Source organism: Mytilus trossulus, chromosome 5 (assembly GCF_036588685.1).
Source record: "Mytilus trossulus isolate FHL-02 chromosome 5, PNRI_Mtr1.1.1.hap1, whole genome shotgun sequence".
NCBI lineage: Eukaryota > Metazoa > Mollusca > Bivalvia > Mytilida > Mytilidae > Mytilus > Mytilus trossulus.
Window position 1 is genome coordinate 37791080 of NC_086377.1, and position 20518 is coordinate 37811597.

At 32.2% G+C, this 20518-nt stretch overlaps 1 protein-coding gene across 1 annotated transcript; it reads left to right on the plus strand.

The window, feature by feature from the left end:
• Positions 1-8167: 8167 nt before the first annotated feature.
• On the plus strand, positions 8168-16757 carry LOC134717912 (collagen alpha-1(XXVIII) chain-like). The gene is made up of 8 exons (XM_063580411.1): positions 8168-8402; positions 9165-9332; positions 10630-10684; positions 11083-11118; positions 12094-12408; positions 13525-13614; positions 14668-14916; positions 16597-16757. The coding sequence occupies exons 1-8, from the start codon at positions 8187-8189 to the stop codon at positions 16755-16757; spliced, it is 1290 nt and encodes a 429-aa protein (XP_063436481.1). The 5' UTR covers positions 8168-8186.
• Positions 16758-20518: the final 3761 nt, after the last annotated feature.

Here is a 20518-nt window from a genome sequence, read left to right on the forward strand (position 1 = left end):
TAATCTGCCAAAATATATGAATTATACAATAGTATGCGAGTTTTCTGTTTGAAATGTACGTCATTTTATGTGTCATATGTGGTGTAGGAGCTGCGGAGCTGCGTATTCGTTCGAAGTACCTGCAATAACTAGTTTTTGGTTGTTGTGCTCAGCCTTCAATTTTCTAAATTGTGTCTTGTATAGTGTTGATTCTCTTTTCGTCTTTTTTTAAAAATTTATCATGACTTTATCAGTTTTATTTCTTATCCTAAGAATAGATATCCTAAGCATTATTTGTCACAACGTTTTGGAATTTGGATCCTAAATGCTCTTCATCTTTGTACTTATTTGGCAATTTAACTATTTCTATCAGAACGTAACTGATGATTCTTATGTGGACGAAACGCGCGTCTGGTGTATTGAATTGTAGTCCTGGTGCCTCTGATAACTATTTTTCGACTTTTGAGTTTTAATGTCACATTCATATATTTTGCGTTCTTTTGTGGATAGTTGTCTCATTGGCAATCATACCACATCTTCTTTTTTATAAGTCAGGATACATCGACAGGATAAATATATCCAACTAGATGTATGCATTTCGAATAAAGTTAAAAGGACAAAAGCGATTGAAATACATTTAAGACAGCACGTCATTTCCGGTATCTACGGATCTGGTCAACGATGCCGTGAGCATGCCACAAAACCAGGTTCAACCCACCATTTTTTCCTTTAAAAATGTCCTGAACCAAGTCAGGAAGATGGCCATTGTTATATTATTGTTCTTTCTGGGTGTGTTACATTTTAACGTTCCGTCGTTTGTTTTCTCTTAGTTTTGAGTTTAAATTCACATTGCGATTAGACGTGTCACGGTACTTGTCTATCCCAAATTCATGTATTTGGGTTTGATGTTATATTTGTTATTCTCGTGGGATTTTGTCTGATGCTTAGTCCGTTTCTGTGTGTGTGTTACATTTCAGTGTTGTGTCGTTGTTCTCCTCTTATATTTAATGCGTTTCCCTCGGTTTTAGTTTGTTACCCCGATTTTGTTTTTTGTCCATGTTTTTGTTATGAGTTTTGAACAGCGGTATACTATATTTGCCTTTATTTAAGACACTGATTTATCGTATAGATCACTATGTCATCAACGTGATCGTAATAATTATGCAGTATGGCTGTAACTTATATGAATTTGCTTTTGTGTAAGGATCACACATCTTTTAATGAAAACCTTATAGTATTACTAGCGTACTTTCTACTGAGAAATGGACAGGTCCCACCCAAGAGAAGACACCACGGCACTATTTCGATAAATACTTTCAAATTTTAATCGAGTTTTGTGTACAACATTGCAGTTTCAAGTCTTTGATATGTTTTTATGATGCATAAAAATAATGAACACGAAAAAAGAAGCGTGCAATTTGCTATTCAAATACTAGTAACATGTTTTTACCACACATGTTTACTTAATTTATCAAATTTAAAACAAACTAATCAAAAGATTAAGAGAGAGGTAAGTTGTGCTGATCCTGGTGCATTTATGAAAGTTGTAAGTTTTTTACATTAAAGGTTATGTAATTAATCTATACTATACATACCATGAAGGTTCTACCAATAACAAATTTACATCTAGAAGTGACAAACAGACTACAATAATAGGAAATTAAAAATTATAGGATTATGAATTGTTTAAGAGTACATACAATCTAACCCTCTTTTATCTTGCAATAGTATTAAAACATTTGATTTTTCAACACTTTACACAAGTATTCCACATTCCAAACTAAAAGACAAATTGAAAAAGTCGGTATTGCATTGTTTCATAAAAAAGAAAGTCCAACGTAAATACAAGTATCTTGTCTTAAGGAGGGATAAATCCTACTTTGTAAAGGATCACTCTGATTCAAACAAACTAGAGGCTCTCAAGAGCCTGTGTCGCTCACCTTGGTTTATGTGCATATTAAACAATGGACACAGATAAATTCATGACAAAACTGTGTTTTGATTATGGTGATGTGTTTGTAGATCTTTCTTTAATGAGCATTCTTGTTGTTACAATTATGAACTTGGCCCATTAATTACAGTGGAAAATATTTTCTCAAAGTCTACAAAATTTATGAAAAATGTAATAAATTGACTATAAAGGGCAATAACTCCTAAAGGGGTCAACTGACCATATCGGTCGTGTTGACTTATTTGTAAATTTTACTTTGCTGAACATTATTGCTGTTTACTGTTTATTTCTATCTATTATATTAAACAAGATAATAACCCATAACATCAAAATTTCCTTAAAATTACCAATTCAGAGGCAGCAATCCAACAACAGGTTGTTCGATTCATCTGAAATTTTCGGGGCAGATAAATCTTGACCTGAAACAATTTATCTCCTTGCCAGTTTTACTCTAAATGCTTTGGTTTTTGAGTAATAAGCCAAAAACTGCATTTTACCCCTATGTTCTAATTTTAGCCATGGCAGCCATCTTGGTTGGTTGACCACGTCATCGGACAAAATTGGTAAACTAGGTACCCCAATGAAGATTGTGGCCAAGTTTTGTTTAATTTGGCCAAGTGGTTTCAGAGGAGAATATTTTTGTAAAAGATTACTAAGATTTACGAAAAATGGTTAAAAATTGAATATAAAGGCCAATAACTCCTAAAGGGGTCAACTGACCATTTCAGTCGTGTTGACTTATTTGTAGACCTTACTTTGCTTAACATTATTGCTCTATATTGTTTATCTCTATCTGTAATATTATTCAAGATAATAACCAAAAACCGCAAAATTTCCTTAAAATTACCAATTCAGGGGCAGTAACCTAACAACACATTGTTCGATTCATCTGAAATTTGCAGGGCAGAGAGATCTGGACCTGATGAACAATTTATCTTCTTGCCAGTTTTACTCTAAATGCTTTGACTTTTGAGTTATAAGCCAAAAACAGCATTTTACCCCAATGATCTTTTTTTAGCCAAAGCGGCCATCTTGGTTGGTTGACCAGTTCACCGGAAACAATTTTTAAACTAAATACCCCAATGATGATTGAAACCAAGTTTTGTTTAATTTGGCCAAGTAGTTTCAGAGGAGATTTTTGTAAAAGATAACTAAGATTTACGAAAAATGGTTAAAAATGGACTATAAAGGGCAATAACTCCTAAAGGGGTCAACTGACAATTTCGGTCATGTGACTTATTTGTAAATCTTATTTTGCTGAACATTATTGCTGTTTACAGTTTATCTCTATCTATAATCTTATTCAAGATAATAACCAAAAACAGCAAAATTTACTTAAAATTACCAATTCAGAGGCAGCAACCCAACAACGGGTTGTTTGATTCATCTGAAATTTTCAGGGCAGATAGATCGTGACCTGATAAACAATTTAACCCCTCTCAGATTTGCTCTTAATGCTTTGATTTTTGAGTTATAAGCCAAAAACAGCATTTTACCCCAATGATCTTTTTAAGCCATGGCGGCCATCTTGGTTGGTTGACTAGTTCACAGGACACAATTTTTAAACTTGATACTCCAATGATGATTGAAACCAAGTTTTGTTTAATTTGGCCCAGTAGTTTCAGAGGAGATTTTTGTAAAAGATAACTAAGATTTACGAAAAATGGTTAAAAATTGACTATAAAGGGCAATAACTCCTTAAGGGGTCAACTGACCATTTCGGTCATGTGGCTTATTTGTAAATCTCATTTTGCTGAACATTATTGCTGTTTACAGTTTATCTCTATCTATAATCTTATTCAAGATAATAACAAAAAACAGCATAATTTACTTAAAATTATTAATTCAGAGGCAGCAACCCAACAACGGGTTGTTTGATTCATCTGAAATTTTCAGGGCAGATAGATCTTGACCTGATAAACAATTTAACTTCCCTCAGATTTGCTCTTAATGCTTTGGTTTTTGAATTATAAGCCAAAAACTGCATTTTAACCCTATGTTCTATTTTTAGCAATGGCGGCCATCTTGGATGGTTGACCGGGTCACCGGACACAATTTTTAAACTAGATATCTCAATAAAGATTGTGGCTAAGTTTTGATTAATTTGGCCCAGTAGTTTCAGAGGAGAAGATTTTTGTAAACGATTACTAAGATTTACGAAAAATGGTTAAAAAATTACTATAAAGGGCAATAACTCCTAAAGGTGTAATACCAACATTGATTTTTCCCTATTAGTCTTTGTTAAATTTGCACTTTTAAAAAAATTGTACAGTATTTACCTTTATTTGAACCAAAGTTGAATCCTTTCCAGTGATACAGTGAAAATTTCACACTACATTTCATTGCATATAAGAAAATAATCATCACCGGAAGTAAACAACCCAATTTTTACACTATTATTTACTGGTTACTTGCTTTGGTAACTATGTAACCTTAACGTTCCAACATATTTTATAAGACCATCAAATAAAAAAGAATGATGCATTCAGACATCCAACATAGATATTTACGACTCAGAAAAATTTAAGTGCATTGAAATGCAGGGTTAATTTTCTACAACTGTCAAATTCAAGGGAATATTTTTTAGGCCTACTTTCGTATGCAACCGGATGTGGCGTACCATGATTTGGTGGTATTACACCTAAAGGGGTCAACTGCCCATTTCGGTCCTCTAACTTATTTGTAAATCTTATTTTGCTAAACATTATTGCTGTTTACAGTTTATCTCTATCTATAATATTATTCAAGATAATAACCAAAAACAGCAAAATTTCCTTAAAATTACCAATTCAGGGGCAGTAACCCAACAGCAGATTGTTCGATTTTATCTGAAATTTTCAGGGCAGATAGATCTTGACCTGATAAACAATTTAACCTCTGTCAGATTCGCTCTAACTGCTTTGGTTTTTGAGTTATAAGCCAAAAACTGCATTTTACCCCTATGTTTTATTTTTAGCCATGGCGGCCATCTTGGATGGTTGACCGGGTCACTGGACACAATTTTCAAATAAGATACCCAAGTGATGGTTGTGGTCAAGTTTTGTTTAATTTGGCCCATAAGTTTCAGAGGAGAAGTTTTTTGTAAAAGTTAACGACGACGACGGACGCCGGACACAAAGTGATGGGAAAAGCTTACTTGGACCTTCGGGCCAGGTGACCTAAAACATCTCTGAAACTGACATTATAAAGAAGCTTGATTTCTTGATTGACAACCTATTATTTACGTTCGGAGTTTCTTTATTATTATTAAGCTAACTTAATATAGGAACTTCTTAGGAAGAAAGATAAGAAGTTAGCATTATCATTTAACTCTACGTTCCGCTATATAGATGACGGTCTATCACTGAATAATTCAATATGTGGTGACTGTGTTGAACGCATCTATCTCATCGAACTAGAGATAAAGGATAAAACAGATACAGTTAAGTATGCCTCATATCTTGGCTTACATCTAGAAATTGACAATGAGGGTCGATTGAAACAAAACTTTATGACAAAAAGATGATTTGTGAACGTTCCGTTTCTAAGCAGCAACATTCAAACAGCACCTGCATACGGGGTATATATCTCCCAATTGATACGATATTCCCGTGCTTGCATTTCCTATCATGATTTTCTTGATAACGGGTTGCTGCGCACAAGGAAACAATTAAACCAAGAGTTCCAATTGGTGCAGTTGTAATCATCCCTTCGTAAATTTTATGGGTGCCATCACCAGTTGATTGACCGTTACAGAATAACCGTTTCACAAATGATATCGGATATGTTCCTTACGTCATAACTACAATCCCCTTCCTTTCATAAATGTGGCCTACCAAATTATACTTTTTACCTGATTTTTAATAACATAAGCAACACGATGGGTGCCACATGTGGAGATGGATCTGCTTACCCTTCCGGAGCACCTGAGATCACCCGTAGTTTATTTTTATTGGGTTCGTGTTGCTTATTCTTAGGTTTTCTATGTTGTTTGTACTATTAGTTATCTTGGTGAAATCAGGGGTTTACAAAATATTACACCGTTGTTGAAAATTTACACACCCTGAGGCGCAGCCGAATGGGTGTATGAATTTTCTACAACAGTGTAAAATTCCGTACACCCCTGATTACACCAAGATAACGAAATTATTTTTTATGAACAATTCTTTTATTCATTTTGAAACCAGGATGTAAAATTGTAAAAATGGAAATGAAAAATTACCAGCGTGATATTTTTTCAATCTCCATGTTGCTGCACATTGTCAAATACTTTTTTACTTTACATTTGGAAAAATTCAGAATTTTTTTGTGTTCTTTTGAGTTTACAGAAAAAAAAGAAAAACAAATTATTTTTTTTTTAGCATTTTCTTATTATTAATTTTTTTTTCTTAATTTTATTTTTTTCTTTATTTTGTTAAAAAATGTTGTTTTATTTATTTTTTTTGGCAAATTTTCATTTTTTTTAAAAATTTGGGCAACAATTTATTTATCCCCATGTGAACAAGCTGGGGTGTTATTTACACCGGGGTAGTCAACCAATCAGATTGCAGTATTTTTGCTGCATAAGAAATAATATTGTTTGTCTTTTTCATTTTTAGCCATGGCGTTGTCAGTTTAATTGCAGTTTTGAGCTGGAATGTATGTTAACGGATAGTAGTATGTTGTTATTTATGTATTATTGTCATTTTGTTTATGTTCTTTGGTTACACCTTCTGAAATTAGACTCGGACTTCTCTTGAACTGAATTTTAATGTGCGTATTGTTATGCGTTTACTTCTTTACATTGCCTAGATGTATAGGGGAGGGTTGAGATTTATAAACATGTTCAACCCAGTCGCATTTTTGCGTCTGTCCCAAGTCAGAAGCATCTAGCCTTTGTTAGTCTGGTATTATTTTTTAATTTAAGTTTCTTGTGTACAATTTGGAGTTTAATATGGTGTTTATTATCACTGAACTAGCATATAATATTTGTTTCGGGGCCAGCTGAAGGACACATCCGGGTGCCGGAATATCTCGCTGCATTGAAGATCTGTTGGTGACCTTCTGCTATTGTCTGTTCTATATTCGTGTTGTTGGCTCTTTGACAAATTTCCTATTTCCATTCTCAATCTTATTCAGATTGCTTAAGTAGTTTAGGGTTATTTACTGCGGTTGGTTGACATATTCTTTTCATTTGTTTTAATGTGCCTTGCACAAAAAGTGTCAATTTAAGAAACAAAATGCAACAAGCAAATTTGGAATCACTGAAAGAAAAATATATTATCAGTGCTACCACTGTCGGTTTCATTCTGCTCAGTTTTTTATTCAACTACATATAACGGTTTTATGATGGCAAATACTAATTCGTTAAATTCGTTTGATATGTTTGACACAAACATATTTTACTTCATCTTTCAGTTTGCACGTGAAACAAAGAAAAGCACTTGTCTACTTTATGTAATTTAAAATTACACAAATTAAAACAGATAATTTGATAGTTGGTCTTTCGATTTACTTATATCGTAAAATATCAGCAGCTCGACAATAATGTTAAACCTTTTTGAAATTGTCAAATGCACTCACCCCAAAAAAAAAACTTATATTGTGATTCTCAGCTAATATTAAACAACATAAATATGCAGACCTGATAATCGGTACGTATCGAGCTGCAGACAAATATATTAAACCGTTTCCTTCCATGGAAACAAACAATAGTTTAACCAGAGTTTCCTTTGTATAATAACTTTTGTAAAATACAAAACTATCATCAAATGAGGTTTGGCTGCACTGTAATGTAAAGTTCATTAGACGCTCAACTCAATATTAGAAAGCTGCGATCTAAATATTCTATCATTCTCTTTCCTAAGGGAAACAAAAACAAACAAAACAAAAAAAAAACTAACAAAAAGTATTTGTATCCATAAACGGAAGTATGGCGTTGAGAGGTAAATAGACCAGTTACAGTAAATGATGATACTTGTAAGAAAGATTGAACATTGAATCTAATAACAATCATAATACATTAAGATGTTATAAAACTATCATTTTTAGATTAAATAACAGGTATTTCCGTTATATTTAGATTTGCTAGGCACTTTCCTTTAAAATCTATTAAACAATTTGTATAGAGTTTTATTTCAAAAAATGTTTCCTTTCTTGATGTAAATGTTGAGCATAAGAAAATGATATCTTAACAATTCAAGGAGCAAATCCACATATAGATTATTGCAAAGGACTTTTGACCTTATGCTCTATTTGGAATATATGTATAGATAAGTCTTCAAATTGTAATACTAACATGACATGTCTGCATGATAAGAATTTTAAAATGGAGATTAAATCTTTATCACGTACAATACTTATATGTCTGACAACATTGTACACGGCTTTATTTATTATATTGTCTCTTTGGCAATATTATAAAACCTACACACTAAAGCATGAATACCTATACGAATCAGAAAAGTTACGAGCCCTGGAAACACGGTGTGGTTCGGAGGATACTATGGCTGAGGTAAGACAACTTATTATGTGTACATTGTACATTTCGTTAAAAAAGTATTATAGTTTGAATTCATGCTTGCTAAGGAGTTTGACTTTGTGGATACAACTCAAACGAATACAGTACGGACTCATTTGTTATAAGACAAATCCTTTCACACACTACACAATTGGTGAAAAACGTCATCCACCTTTTCGAGAGCACAAACACTAAGGGCATTTAGGGTATAAAAATACAAAGAGCTACAACATGACGTTGTTATTGTCTAATATGGCCTTGCGAAACGAAGTACAACCAAGAGTATGTAAATTGTGAATAAGGGACAAATAAATCATGCATTCTAAAGAGAAAAAAAAAATAATTGGAATTAGAAATCTTCGATAACATGCTTGATATGCTAGAAAGGCACAGTAAAATTTCTTGAGCGCTACATTTTCGTGATTATTCCAGTGGATCAACTTTGTTCGCGAAACAGCATTATGTGACTAATTATCTCTTAAGTAAAAGAGAGACAAAAGATTACCAGAGACACATTCAAACTGACAACGCCATGGCTAGAAAAGAAAAATATAACAGACAAATAATAGTACACAACACACAACATAGAAAACTGAAGCAACAGGATCCCCACCAAAATCTTGGAGGGATCTTATATTCTATTGTTAAACATTTGGTGTAGTTTTATCAATAAGTAGTCCCTTTGTAAGAAAAAAAATGAAAGAATTGAAATATATTACAGTAGAAATCATGTTCATTTTAATAACTTATTTTCAGAAAAAAGAAATGATTAATTTCCTTAAGAACACCAATCATCTTCCAAACAATATAGTAAAAGACATACTTGCAGTTTTGGAACCTGAAAAGAGAGTTGGTAGGGATCTACACAAAAGACAGACATCATCTTCTCTTCACGCTTTGTTTCAACAGCTACTAACCATGCAGGTATGACACCGATTGTGCTTTCTTAATGTCTATCATAAGGTAGTGTCACATATATTTCTTATAGCTATAGAACGTGTTAAAGGGTGAAAATAACTTTTGACTTTTCTAGGGTGAAAAATCAATTTCTACTATTAGCTTTTGTTAAATTTTTACTTTTTTTCAAAACACAATTTATCTTTGTTTCAAAAAACGAAATACTTGGCATGATTAAAGTTTATCCTGTCCATTACTATAAAAAAAATACTGCTTAATATTTCATTGCAAAAAGGAAATAACCATCACTGAAAGTTTACCAATTAAATTTGTCATATCGTTGTTAATGTGTACAAGCTTAAGTAACAATGTAACATCAGATTTCTTTAATCTTCTATAGAAACACTAAATAAAAAAATAATGGTCCTTTTTAACACCTAAATAAAGGTTCATGACTCAGACCTTTTTTACCGTAATTAAGCATAGAATTAATTTCTTTCAACTGTCAATTTCAAGAGAATATTTAATCGGCCATTTTGGTATGCAACCGGATTTGGCAAAGTATGATTTGGTAGTATAACACCTCAAATATGCTATAATACACGTATCACAAAGTAGAAATACATGTGGACGTCAGATGACATTTGTTTTATTATTTACAAATGTGAGTTTAAACGTTGATCATATCTATAAAATGGGTTTATTAATTTTTTAATTACACCTTTAAACTTAAATCTGTACGTTACACATCATTTGTGAATATTTAAATGTAGCTTAAACCAGTAAATAAATCAATAAATATGCCACTGCAACTATGCTTTTTGGGCAGCTGTTTTTCGTTCCTGTGAACATCAAACGTAAAAGATAAGCAATAAGAAAATAGTTATGAAAAAAGGCAAAGCAGATATAAATGTAAAATACATTTCATACATTATTCAGACACTTTTTAACTTAGACTACCTTATTTGGAAGTATATTGTTTGGAAAAGCAAGTTAAGTCAGATTATGAAATACATTCAATTTGCTGGAGGAGTTTAAAATCCCCGGAAGTAACACCAGCCTAGTAGTCAGCACTTCAACATGAATTATCATTGATATTGTATTATTCATAAATTAACTATTTACAAAACTTTTGACCTTTTGAAATAATAATGCTTTTCTACCTCCGGAATAGATTACCTTAGCTGTAGTTGCCTAAACTTTTAGAAACTTTGGTCCTCAAAGCTTTTTTCGGATTCGAGCGTCACTGACAGGTCTTTTGTAGACCAAACGCGCGTTTGTTGGATAAATCCTGGTATCTATGATTTTTTTTATCATATTACAGGAATCTATTCTAGAACAACATTGCACTTCTAGTAATGGTACCGTTTGTTCACGGGGTGAGTATCACTTAAATCCTGAAAATCATAGGTTTTATCAAATGGACCTTTAAAGAGAAAACTTTAGTACAGAAATATGATCAATTTTTTTTTAGTTCGCTTAGCTGATAATATAACACTTACTTAAATGAGGGACCAATTTGATTTTGTTTTCCAATGAACGTGCATGCTTAAATATTTATTTCACAAGATTAACGAGGCTGTTAACATTAAATTATAACACGTTTTCATACACCTCAAGATATAGTCTTCTGATACTTGATTTTTATAAAAGCATTTTAACGCGTTCTGATAAAAAAAAAAAGAGTCTACAAATGTCCATATCATTTTGGCGACATCTTCAATATGCGTTTGGCAGGCGTGCTCCTTACCGTAAAGTTAATGCGTTTCTTTTGTAGGAAGCAAAGGACAACCAGGAGCAAGGGGAACAAAAGGTGATTACTTAGTTTTAGTAAAATGAATAATTTTTCATGGTAAAAGTTTACCGACATTATTTCGATTTCAAGTATTATCATTGTATTGGAGTCACATTAAAACTCCCATTTTCGCAATATCTTAATCTTGAATTCGCATTTAATAAACGACATGAATTTATCAAATTAAATGATTAAAATAAAAATAAGAAGATGTGATATGACTGCCAATGTGACAACTATCCGGAAAAGACCAAATTGACGTAAAAGCTAACAACCATAGGTCACTGTGCGGCCTTCAATAAAGAGCAAAACCATACTGCATAGTGATATTTTAAAGGCTCCTAAATGGCAAAAATAATACTATCAAACGAGCAAAACTAACAGCTTGATTAATGTTCAAAATAATGGAAGGAAAAACAAATATGATTTGCAGCAACAAACGACAACTAGCATTTCACATCAAACAAAACCACTGGTTACTACTTGTTACCTCTTTATATGTTGTTGGTATACAATATTATTATTAAAAGAAACAAAAGTAGATGAAGCTTAGTCACTGACAGCAAGATCAGTTTAAAATTTACAATAACATACTGTTAAACTTTAACAAACAGATAAGAGACAGTTTGACATCGGAACAAATTAAATTAAAAAAAAAACCCAAGATAAATGTCAGTAAAATATAGACAGAAGAAAAGGTGAAAACAAGCAACACATAATTAAACATATAAAGATCTATATAAGTTTTGCCAACAAATAGGGGGACTTTGAGCACTAATGACGAAACAATAATTCTCTAAATGCACATCTTGTGCATTAAAATTTGTCTCGGTAGTTTTATATATAAATATATACATATGTTGAACTATATATGAACATATAAAGTCACCTAACAGTTAGATATAACACAATTTTGGCTTTCGTTAAAAGATAGTCTTCAATGTATGCTTTCAATTACTTAGAGCTATTCTTAACATTATGTATTTTCTGAAGGACCACAGGGCTTAAGTGGCGTTAATGGATACCAAGGAATGCAAGGAGATAAAGGTTTGCCTGGTCTCAATGGACTGGTTGGAGATCAAGGTTATCAAGGACCACTGGGTCTACCAGGAGATAAAGGACAAAGAGGACTGCCGGGTCTACGTGGAGTTCCTGGTATGAAAGGAGAAAAAGGTTTGAAAGGGGAAATCGGTGATCCTGTCATAATGGGATTAAAGGGAGAACCTGGAAGCCAGGGCTTACGAGGGCCAAAAGGAGATATAGGTTTAAATGGAACACCAGGCTTGACCGGCGCAAAAGGTTTTAATGGTAATTTAAAAGATTCCAAATCAGAAATAAAATATTTTAAACACGCATTAGCCATTATATCTTACAGTATGTAACAAGTATACCTGCATAGGAACATTTTAGTGAAATAAATGCATAAGTGTTAGAATGTCGCAAATCCTTTAATTCCGTGTTAAATTGCATATGATATTGTATTTCTCCTGATATATTATATTAAGCTGTCTATTTCTTATAATACCCTAAATTTCTATAAATGCGGAATGATGAATATTTTCGTTCGTCCGGTACTGGTCCTTAATAAGCAACAAAATGAGTCGGATATATGAGTACCTGTGAGTCCGTATTTAAAATAATTCTAACAAAGATTTAGGTTCACTATGGTATGAGACTATCTGACTTATCTTTAGCCATAAAATACAGTGAATATTTGTAATCACGTACATGATTGTTAAGTGTGTGTTAGCTCCTGTTGTCGTATATATATATATATACATGTTTATCATAATTGTATTGTAATTACTGTATAGATATTTCGTCTATTTATGTATGAATGTATATTGACCTCTTGTACACTGTTGTGTCTGAGGATAATAAAACTTTAAATCTTTTGACTTGAATCTTGTATTTGACTCTGCCATCTTTTCCTATAGAATTAGACTATAATAAAACTTTCTCTGAATCTTTATTATATTACTTGTATTACATTAGGCACGTCTGGATTTAAAAATCTGATATATAAAGGTTATTCTAACTCAATCATCTTTTAATTCATCATTGCTTTATTTTGGGTGTTTGAAAATGTTTTTTTTGGTAATTCAACTTGAACGCATTATTTCAATTGATTGAAATGTTTAGAGAATATAAGTTGTATAACGCCCTCATTTACCTTCTCTTTGGCTTTATTGGCACTTTTGTAATTGAAACAGGTTTGTTTAACCTTGTCCCGCACTATATGTAGTTTTAGATTGGTTTGATAAATTTTGATTTTGATATAGTCTTGAATATTTAAGATAAAACGTGAGCCCCAAGGATAATGTTTAACTTCGCCAATTGTATAATTACTAGATATTAATGTTACATTAGTAAATGTTGATATATTTCAATAAACAATTTATCATATAGCTTTCACTTTTTCAGGTCAACTAGGAGAAATAGGTCAAAAAGGAGACCAAGGACCAAAGGGCCCTGACGGTAAAGTTTTAGATGATGACTGTGCTTGTAAATTAAGTAAGTATAAAGGCCAGACAGGATATTCATGTTCAAAATACAAAACATTTGTGTAAACTAACATAATTGAAAATATTTATTGGTGCAAACAGTGTTCTGTTAATTTTAAGTTGTATTAACTTTAAAATTCCTTCAAAACAGTTAACGTTTTTTACAGTTATTCGATATTTTAAAATCATTAATTGTCAAAAAAAAGTCTGAATTATGTGGATTTAGTGCATACAGGTCAATAATATTTTAATGTTGAAAAATATACACACCATTTATAGGTCTGTATCCACACTTTTACAAAACTCTGAATCCAATATTGACTAAATGCAGTTTTATCTTATATCACAAATAAACAGCAGCGCCATGGGCGCATATTACGCCCGTCGTCTTATGCGTGAATTTTTATTCAATAATCGTAAATAATTTCTGACATACGGCGCGGCATGTGTAAAAAAACCTTTTAACAAACAAAAAACAATAACTATAAAATAAAATTATGAATTATCACCAAAAAGTATTCCGAACTTTGATTTATATAACTAAGAACTGTGAAAAGTTTTAAGTAATAATCATAAATCGTTTTTGAGATACGGCACGACATGTGAGAAAAAACACTAAACCCCTGTTTTAGTTACTCGTAACTCAAAAAGTTTTAATCTCATTTTCACCAAAAAGTATACAGATCGTGTGGCCATCATATGAAACACCTAATGTTAAGTTTCATGAAATTTGGATAAGTCATTCTCAGGTTTCGGTGAGAAAGTGTTTACGCCGGACAGACAGACGGACTGACGAATAGACGGATAATTTTGACGAGCGTATAAAAAATGACACCAACGAACATAATGAAATAGACGTCGCAGTGAATATTAAAATAAGTAGATGTAGTATGATTGCCAAAGAGACAACTCTAAAAAAAACATAGTGACACACACATTTTACAACCAAAGGTCTTAGTACGACCGTCAACAATAAACAGAGACCATATTGCTTGTCAGCTATAAACGGCTCCGAAATATCAAATATAAAACAGTTCAAACGAGATTTTTTTATGTGTTTCAGAGCAGCAAAGTGAAAGTGATCAGGGTATCCAAGTAGGTAGCAAAAATATTGTTATTGATTGTAAAAATAGTACAGGATTATTTGGCTTGGTCACATGGACGCATGATTTGAATAGTTTAGACCCACGTTTAAAATTATCGTCTGATAAACATCAACTGACGATTCCAGATGTTCTACCAAACGACCAGGGGAACTACACCTGTTTTATAAATGGAAGGAAAATTGCAACTTATGAATTGAAGGTTAAAGGTAATTGATGAATTAAGGAGGCTCGCGGGTACGAAAAAAATCAGCAAAAAATTAAACATTTGTTTTATCATTACAAATTTTATTTTATTTATTACACTTTTAGTTATTATGTAATATGGTACACAAATCACCCTAACATATCGATTTGGTTTGGCCACAGGTGACTTTAAAAAGATTAATATCATTGAAAAAGCTCCATATTATCTCCCTTTGGTGCAAGAATGTTTTTTTTTTACTTTTAAATTGAAATATCTTTTTTTACTCATCGGTGGCCTATATTCTTTATTATTGTTTTCAAACAAGCTGTACATAAATTAAATAATTGTAAAATTTAAGCGATTCTGTAATTTAGCTTTTTTTTATTTCGATATGAACAAATTTTTCACCTATTTGTTCAACAGAAAAAAAGGACACGAAAAAAATATCTGTTCTTTTGGAGGCAGATTGTTAGCTAAAATGAACGGTGACCCTATTTTTTTATTTTATTTTTCTATTAGGTATAAGATAAAGTTAAATCATAGAAAAAAATAGCAAAAATCTATATTAGAAAAAAAGTTGATTTAGACCCTTAAGTTGACAATTTGCCTTTTCAGAATCTAAAGGACTGTGGGTAATATCATAGTTCGTACACCAAAATGAAATAACGTTTCGTTATCGGTTGAATCTTTATTGTTTAGAACGTTTTAAAACAATCACAACGTTTTGGTAATATTACCCAGAATGCATTCGATTCTGAAACGACAAATTACATGTACCTAGATTTAGATGTATCTTCCGGGAGACGGTTAATTTCCTATTACTATTTTTTTTTTAATTCGAGATCACGATAAAACATGTCCGTTTTACCGAGATCTCAATAAAGAATATCTGGTTATGTCGATAAAACGATTATTATATCGTTATATCGATTTAATACGAGATCACGGATTTATGTTATCGTTATGTCGATTTATTAAAACGAGATCTTGGATTATTAAATCATTATCTCGGTTTAATATATCGAGATATCGATAAAATATATCGTTATCAAGATAAAACGAAAGTGTATTTCTGAATTCGTCATTTTAATATTATCTAACAAATATTCTAATATCAGAAAAAAATTATTCAAAGCACTCTTTAATTTTTTTTTTACTCAATTCATTTATTTATTTAGTTTCGGAGAATAAACTAGTGGATTTTCCTAACTATTATTAACAGAAGTTCCTTGGTTCAATGTGTGGACGACCTGAATACCAAAACATATATATAAATATTTAAATATTCAACGATATATTTTTTTTTCGCGTTACCTTTGCTGTTCTTGATCCCATATTTATAGATTTAACACGTCCATTGTGCCGCAATCACCAGTTAAGGGGTAACGGAGGACATAAATGCCAAAATACGCGTGAATATAAAAATATAGCCAATTTTGAATAATGAGATGGTTATTGTAAATAATAGAATGGACTGCTGCGAATGAGGTAAAATATATATTTGGAATTAGGGGCTGAAGGGTCACAACAGCCTATTCCAATATTCAAAATATTCATTTCATTATTCTAAATGGGCTTTTTCTTCATTTTCACGCTTCTTTCGGTATAAAAAGCTTAAACACATCACAGCTGATTTTGTTGATTTAACACAGCTTTCTTTAACCTACACTTCTTGCGTAATTTTGAGATGTTTTTGTTCAAGGTATTACAAAATACAACTGTGATTTTGAAGCAGGAGATATATGTCTATGGAAACAAGTTCCGAGTGACAATTTTGATTGGTTATCTCATAGAGCCGGAACAACGTCAACAGCCACTGGTCCAAGTTATGATCACACTATAGGTAACAAATCGAATTTATGAAATATCGCAGATCATATTTATTCGTTCATAGTGTGTTAATCTACGTTTTTTGATTGAGTTAAGCCTGCAAATTGATATTTTATCGTGTGTTTTTCTATGTTGTAATGGTATGCTATTGTTTCTGAAAGGTAGAAGGTTTGGTACTATTAAAACGTTAAATCCCGCGGCAAATGGTTGCACCTGTCCATAGTCCGGCATCTGATGTACAGAAGTTGTCGTTTGTTAATGTAGTATATACGTGTTTTTCGTTTTTTTTATATAGATTAGACCGTTGGTTTTCTAGTTTGAATGGTTTTACACTAATAATTTTGGGGCCCTTTATAGCTTTTTGTTCGGTGTAAGCCAAAGCTCCGTGTTGAAGGCCGTCCATTGACCTATAATGCTTTACTTTTATAAATTGTTATTTGGATGGAGAGTTGTTTCATTGGCACATAAATCACATCTTCCTATATATATGATATCTTCTTTTAAGGCTGACACTGTAATTGTCATTTCAACAACTCATTCAAATGATCAACAACACTACAGGGAGATAACTCTGTAAAACCCAGCTGAACGTTGTAATCACGTAATATTGTTAAGGAATTCTCAATGATAAAAATAAGTTATATAACCAATGAAATGAGATAAAATGTGTGGTTTAAGATTTTTGAACATTTTATATCTATTTCATAAGGTCAAAGTAAATATTTTGTCAAAACTTTATGACAGTTAAACTTATGTTAGTCGAGGCATTTGGTACCTCCTTAATGTCAAAACTAATTGCTAGGAAGGACGTTAAACCATTAGTTCTTTGTGCAGGTTTTCAATACAATTTATTTATTGAAGTTTGATTTAAGCTGCCTCAGCAAAAAATGCAATATCGCGGTGAGCTTTCAATATAAATCATAGGCTTAATACTGTTTAGATGCGTAACATATAAAACATAAAACACTGCGACCAATTATTGAAATTTGATGTTCAGAAATATGTAAGCAGTAAATGTTTTACAAATGTCATCCATGATGTTGCTGTTTCCAGTAAAATAATTTGAAATAAGTAAATCAACGAATAAAAGAAAGAAGAAAAATTTATCAATTTCATTAATTTTACATAACAAAAATATTCATATCAATAATATGATCGCACACCACCAGCCCAGTAGTCAGCACTTCGGTGTTGACATGAATATCAATTATATGGTCATTTTTATAAATATTCTGTTTTCAAAACTTTGAATTGTTCGAAAAACTAAGGATTTTCTTACCCCAGGAGTAGATTACCTTAGCCGTATATGGCACAACTTTTTGGAATTTTGGATCCTCAATGCTCTTCAACTTCGTATTTATTTGGCTTTTTAACTATTTTGATCTGAGCGTCACTGATGAGGGTTATGTAGACGAAACGCGCGTCTGGCGTATTAAATTATAATCCTGGTACTTTTGATAACTATTTTCACCACTGGGTCGATGCCACTGCTGGTGGACGATTCGTTCCCGAGGGTATCACCAGCCCAGTAGTCAGTACTTCGGTGTTGACATGAATATCAATTATATGGTCATTTTTATAAATTTTTCTGTTTTCAAAACTTTGAATTTTTCGAAAAACTAAGGATTTTCTTACCCCAGGAGTAGATTACCATAGCCGTATTTGGCACAACTTTTTGGAATTTTGGATCCTCAATGCTCTTCAACTTCGTATTTATTTGGCTTTTTAACTATTTTGATCTGAGCGTCACTGATGAGTCTTATGTAGACGAAACGCGCGTCTGGCGTATTAAATTATAATCCTGGTACTTTTGATAACTATTGCAAGTACATTGATATTAATGGTATTTGCCTGAAATAGTATTAGTATACCCCATGTTTAATATAATTTTAGGTAACGTACGAGGTACATATTTGTATATTGAAACATCAAGTCATACTCGTAACGAATATGCCGACCTGGTATCACCAATAATGACTGGAAACCAGGACAGGTGTTTAAGTCTCTGGTATCACATGTTTGGATCAGGTATTGAGAAGCTGGAGATTGGAATAATACAGGTAAATATTATCAATGAATAACTGACCTTCCGGAACACCTGATATCATCCATATTTCGATCAGATATTGACAAACTCGAGATTGGAATAATCCAGGTAAATATATTCAATGAATCACTGACCGTCCGGTTTGGTTCAAGTATTGAGAAGCTGGAGATTGCAATAATCAAGGTAAATATTATCAATGAATAACTGACCTTTCGGAACACCTGGCCTAAAAGGCATAAAACTTTGCTCAGTGGTCGGAGCACAAAAATCATACTCGAAACATGAAATCCAGCAATTTGATTGGTTGATTTTCAAGTCTGAGTACAAAAATCATGCTCGAAAGTTTTATGACCGTGAGGCCTGATATCATCCATATTTGGATTAGATATTGACAAGTTTGAGATTAGAATAATCCAGGTATATGTTATTGGTGAATAACTGACATTCAGGAATACCTAATATCATCCATGTTTGGATCAGATATTGACAAGGTCGAGATTGGAATAATCCAGGTAAATATTATCAATGAATAACTTACTTTCCGGTTTGGATCAGATATTGACAAGCTGGAGATTGGAATAATCTAGGTTAAAATCATCAATGAAACACTGATATTCCGGATTACCTGATGTCATCAATGTTTTGATCAGATATTGACAAGCTCGAGATCGGAATAATCCAGGTAAATATTGTTAGTAAAAAACTGAACTTCCAGAATACCTGATATCATCCATGTTTTTATCAGATATTGACAAGCTGGAGATTGGAATAATCCATGTATATATTATAAATTAGTAACTGAACTTCCGGAATACCTGATATCATCCATGTTTGGATAAGATATTGACAAGCTCGAAATAGGAATAATCCAGGTATATATTATTAGTGAATAACTGACTTTCAGGAATACCTGATATCATCCATGTTTGGATCTGATATTGACAAGCTGGAGATTGGAATAATCCAGGTAAATATTATTAATGAATAACTGACTTTTACGAATACCTAATGTCATCCATGTTTGGATCGGATATTTACAAGCTCGAGATTGGAATAATCCAGGTATATATTTTAAGTGAAAAACTGACTTTCAGGAATACATAATGTCATCCATGTTTGGATCAGTTATTTACAAGCTCGAGATTGGAATAATCCATGTATATATTATTAGTGAATAACTAACCTTCAGGAATACCTGATATCATCCATGTTTGGATCAGATATTAACAAGCTCGAGATTGGAATAATCCAGGTATATATTATTAGTTAATAACTGAACTTCCGGAATACCTGATATCATCCATGTTTGGATAAGATATTGACAAACTCGAAATTGGAATAATCAAGGTATATATTATTAGTGAATAACTGACTTTCAGGAATACCTGATATCATCCATGTTTGGATCAGATATTTACAAGCTGGAGATTGGCATAATCCAGGTATATATTATTAGTGAATTACTGACCTTCATGAATATCTGATATCATCCATGTTTGGATCAGATATTGACAAGCTCGAAATTGGAATAATCCAGGTATATATTATTAATGAATAACTGACTTTTACGAATACCTAATGTCATCCATGTTTGGATCGGATATTTACAAGCTCGAGATTGGAATAATCCAGGTATATATTATTAGTGAATAACTAACCTTCAGGAATACCTGATATCATCCATGTTTGGATCAGATATTTACAAGCTTGAGATTGGAACAATCCAGGTATATATTATTAGTTAATA